Source organism: Notothenia coriiceps, unplaced genomic scaffold, assembly GCF_000735185.1.
Source record: "Notothenia coriiceps isolate Sejong01 unplaced genomic scaffold, NC01 NC01_scaffold00030766, whole genome shotgun sequence".
In the NCBI taxonomy this organism is placed as follows: Eukaryota; Metazoa; Chordata; class Actinopteri; order Perciformes; family Nototheniidae; genus Notothenia; species Notothenia coriiceps.
Genome location: NW_011363467.1, coordinates 1 through 4,929, shown reverse-complemented (window position 1 = coordinate 4,929; position 4,929 = coordinate 1). Strand labels below are relative to the sequence as shown.

The following is a 4,929-nucleotide window of genomic DNA, read 5'->3' as shown; positions in this document are numbered from 1 at the left end:
GAATTCAATGTATAATTTTTCGCTTCCGGGGTCCCATGGACCGGAAGTAGATGGGCGTGACTTCGCCTCTCTATAAAACGTGTTAACCCACTCAGCTTCCGGTCTCCCAATACCTGACTCTCGCCCTGATAAAAAGAAGACATGGTGCAGGCACGAAAGATACTACCAATAGAAATACATTGTTTTTAGAATCGTTCTGTGTGAAACTGAAAAATCAATAGATTAAATTGCGTACACTGGGTTTTCATTGTACAACCTAGGTCTACAATCTCTGAATTAAAAATACAAATATTAATCCTTGATCACATAGAAACATATCCAAAGGTAGTCTGTCCTGAAAATGATGAAAAGAACATGACCTTTTTTAAATAATACCAATGTGGATATATGAAATGTTTTCTGAAAGTTGTACAAACAGTAGACTCTTTTCAGATGTTAAACACTTCCTCATTGGTTAAACTTTTCCAGACCAATCGTGTCCCTTGGTTAAAAAAATGAACTTGGAGTAACAATGAATACTATTACATCCACCACCGTTACAGCGGAACATCAGTGATTATGTGTTACAATGGCATTTGTTAGCAACCAGGAAATGACACCAGTAAGGACAAACAGATGAGAATGCTGCGTGGGGTCTGGGTGCCGTGTTGGCGGGACGTTGCGCGGCTCGCTGCTGCGAGGAGCGGACAGTGTGAGCTGGGTTCATCTCCTTCTCACTGCGTGGGATCTGCGAGACAGCGTATGGACGCCCCCAAACGTGGCGCACCTACAGTAACTCCTAGATTCCACCGGGTCCGTCTGCACCGCGCTACGGCCGCGTTCACAGCGATCGTGGCCACTCTAGTCAATGGGTGCTATTCCACCAGACACGCTGCGTTACGGCTAGAAGCGTCCCAGAAGCGTCCCAGAAGCGTCTCGGCGCTGCTCCGCTAAAAATAGGACGCAAGTCTATTTTCGACGCAACGCGTTGCATGGCGCCGGGCAGGAAGTGGAAGGGTCTGAGAATCCAGTCAATCCCCAAAATAAACTAATTTTGCACACCCTATTACAGGCACTGTGTAAATTATATAGAATAATTATGATGATGAATGCATTTTTTTACCATTAAAATACAGCAACACATCTTTGATTCATGTCGTTTATAACTGGAATATTACAATTATTATTAACTAGCCTTTCCAGGAAATATGCCCAAATCAACAAAAACTGCGAGCCGGCACGCAAGACGCTCCGCTTCTGAAACGCGCCCGGTGGGTTATGAAGCTGGAGGAGGTCGGACCAAAACCGCGGCGCAGCCGTGACGCGGCGCAGACGGACCCGGTGGACCAATGGGTCCATTTGGGTATGGTCACGTCACTGAACCCAGGAAGAAAAAGATAAATCTCCAACGAAGCGTTCTTTTCTGCGTTAGAGTTTTACTCACTACAAGGTGTACTTTGAGGGTTTGTGACTTTGCAGACCGTTGACATGCATACAAACCTTCATAACACACAATGGGATGGGTAATAACCGGAAAAGCATGACATGGGACCTTTAAATTAAAGCAGTGTTCCATTATTTGACCTGAACTTACCTTAACATTGTTATATATGCTTTTGAAATGTAACATGGCTTTGACTTACAACTGAACATTGAGCCAAATGAAAAACTCCCCAGAAGGAACCAACACAAACACGGCCGAGAGGTCTCTGGAGTTTGCTGCAGGAGTTGCACTATACGCCTGACAACTGGGCTGTCACAAGATACAGTATGTTATAAAAAATTAAAAGACTAATAGTTTAGATTTTTAAACAAATAATTTATTTGCAAGTTATACAGATAATGGTTTACTGATATAGAACATTGTAACAAAACACTGCCGTAGTATATAAACAAATACTCTTGTATGAAATATATATTTGTTATGAGTGATATTAGTTTTTAATAACTTTTCCTATATTGCATTAAAATGTTACTATGATTTAAACACATTGCAAGACATTTGCCAACTCATATTAATAGACATTATTTTCTCCGTAACAAATATAAATTCAGAAGAACCTGTAGGGGGTAATTTATACTTGTATCAATTTTAATGCATAAAATCAAAATTTACTAAAAACATATAAGACCTTTTTCTACCCTTTTTATAAGAACAACTTGATTCAATGCTGTGCAGCAGTTATAATGTAAAGTAAGACATAGGGGAAATATAAACTACCAACAAAGGTGCAAGTGTAAAATATAGACAATGCAAACATATTAACAAAGGTGGTTAAAGATAAGGATCACAAGTTGCTCTTAACTCAGGTTACTTCATGATCATAAAAATAGCTATGTGACACTTCTCATATATCTATGATTAACTCATTAAACATAGATATATATGAAAAGTGTCATATAGCTATGTTTGTACAATATTACATTTCTACAGGTACATGTATATTAAACAATTTCAATATTTATTTCTATTATAGCGCCTATTGTGCAATTTGTTGCCCTTTATGCTCCATTACGTTAAATCACATGTTGGAGAGCGTGAGAGTCGTTGTCCATGATACTTGCTGTGCATCACAGCGTCCTCCTCACTGACACCACCACATAAAGGCAAGTGCCACCCGTTGGAGTAAAGCAGTCCATTCATATTCTGCTTTTCCAATTAAATGGAAAGACCAATTGCATAAGCTAAATATGTATAATTATGTTTTATTGATGGTGCAAAGCAAAACAAATTCCCATTCAATACACATAACATTTTGTTACATTTTGTCAGTACTGTTTAACAGGCCATTCATTTGGTGTACAATTGTCAAACATTGTAACAGGGCTGCAACTAACTGGGGTTAGATTTTGTGTGAAACGTTGCACGGTTAAAAGGAGGAGTCATAATATTTATATACTAGGATAGTTTCCTGGTTACCAGACTTGTCACCATGGCAGCTGCTCCTTTAATCTCAGAGCATGGGAATGTATTACCACCTCTTAAAACCTCTTTGACTGTTCAGATGGTGGGTTAGAGCTTCCTATTGTACTCTGCAATTCATTTGACACTTGAGCCTAATACACTAACTCACCTTTCACATTCCGGGAAATAAAGCACACACAAGAATATTGTTTGGTTAAAAGTGAAAATGGGTCTTAAGGTATATAGAGAGAGAAAGTGTTTTTTAATCAGATTGAGTTCATTTAGAAAGATCATAAAGAAAACATAAGAGGGGGGTGTGAGCCTAAAATATAAGCCTTTGACCTTGATCAAACACACCGTCTCTTGCAACTAAGAGTGATTTGGAGAATAGTGCAACATATTGGAGTAAAATGACAATTAATACGTTGTGCACAAGCTGAAAACAATATAAACAAATGAAAGACTCTTTCCTGATATGATGAAATTGTTAAGTTCTGTTATCATTATAAATCTACATGAAGTTTCTATGGGGACACTTGAACCCTTTGAAGGTTTGTCACGGTAACTGTGTGGGCTGTTCCACTCGGGAGCTGGTCACCAAAAAACTAAATGGACAGAAAACAGAAGTTATATTTCATTCCTTTCATTAATTATGTTGAGTGAGGAGCTTTCACATAAAAGCCATACGTCAAATAGTGTTTTACATACCTGTTTAACAAGTGCAATAATGGTTCCATTGCTGACATCCCCAAAGGTAGTTAATCTCATCTGTAGGTGTGCCAGTGATAAACCTGATGGGATTAAATCACATAATATGGAAATAAATACATTAATCATTCATGTGTCATGAAGTTGAAAGAGAAGGGAAAAATACAAAATTGGAGTAAAGTACCCTGTGATGTTGGTTCTTCTGGAGTCGATATGATCAGGGTCGTTGAAGGGGTTAGAGTTGTTGGGGCTGCAGTTGTTGCAACTTCAGTTGTGAAGGACACAGTTGTGGGGACTGCAGTTGTAGTGGTTGCAGTTGTGGGGACTGCAGTTGTGGGGGCTACAGTTGTGGGGGTTGCAGTTGTGGAGACTGGAGTTGTGGAGGCTATAGTCGTAGGTTCTCCAGTTGTGGAGGCTGCAGTTGTAGTTGTTACCGTTGTGGGGGCTGTAGTAGTATAAAATGCAGTTGTTGTTGTTGATGCAGTCGTGGGGCCCACAGTTGGAGGGAACCCAGTTGTAGCAGCTACAGCGGTAGGGGCTGCTGTTGTTGTAGCTGCAGTTGTATGGGCCGCGGTATTGGGGGCTTCTGTTGAAGCGGTTTGAGTTGTTGGGGCTGCAGTTGTTGCGACTTCAGTTGTAGTGGTTGCAGTTTTAGAAGCTGCAGTCGTAGGAGTTACAGTTGTGGAGGCTGCAGTTGTGGAGGCTGCACTCATAGGAGCTGAAGTTGTGGAGGCTCCACTCGTAGGAGCTGAAGTTGTGGAGGCTGCAGTTGTAGTTGTTACAGTTGTGGGGGCTACAGTTGTGAGGGTTGCAGTTGTTGCGAATTCAGTTGTGGTGGCTACAGTTGTGAAGGCTGCAGTCGCAGGCTCTCGAGTTGTGGAGGGTGCAGTTGTAGTTATTACAGTTGTGGAGGCTGCAGTCGTATGCTCTCCAATTGTGGAGGGTGCATTTGTAATTGTTGCAGTAGTGGGGGCTACAGTTGTGGGGGTTGCAGTTGTAGGAGCTGCAGTTGTTGCGTTTTCAGGTGTGGTTGTTGCAGTTGTGGAGACTGGAGTTGCTGCAGTCGTGGGCTCTCCAGTTGTGGAGGGTGCAGTTGCAGTTGTAACAGTAGTGGGTGCTAGAGTTGTGGGGGTTGCACTTGTAGGAGCTGCAGTTGTTGCGACTTCATTTGTGGTGGTTGCAGTTGTGGAGGCTGGAGTTGTGGGGGCTATAGTCATAGATTCTCCAGTTGTGGAGACTGCAGTTGTAGTTGTTACTGTTGTGGGGGCTACAGTTGTGGGGGTTGCAGTTGTAGGAGCTGCAGTTGTTGCGACTTCAGTTGTGGTGGTTGCAGTTGT

The 4,929-nt window shown here is 41.7% G+C and overlaps 1 protein-coding gene across 1 annotated transcript; it reads right to left on the bottom strand.

Annotated features, from left to right (window-relative positions):
• Positions 1-1,867: 1,867 nt before the first annotated feature.
• LOC104959692 (cell wall protein DAN4-like) lies at positions 1,868-4,923 on the bottom strand. Its single transcript, XM_010787593.1, has 4 exons — positions 4,572-4,923; positions 3,777-4,406; positions 3,593-3,675; positions 1,868-3,489 (listed from the first exon to the last, which is right to left on the bottom strand). Exons 1-4 carry the CDS (start codon positions 4,807-4,809, stop codon positions 3,409-3,411), a joined length of 1,032 nt encoding a protein of 343 aa, XP_010785895.1. The 5' UTR covers positions 4,810-4,923; the 3' UTR covers positions 1,868-3,408.
• Positions 4,924-4,929: the final 6 nt, after the last annotated feature.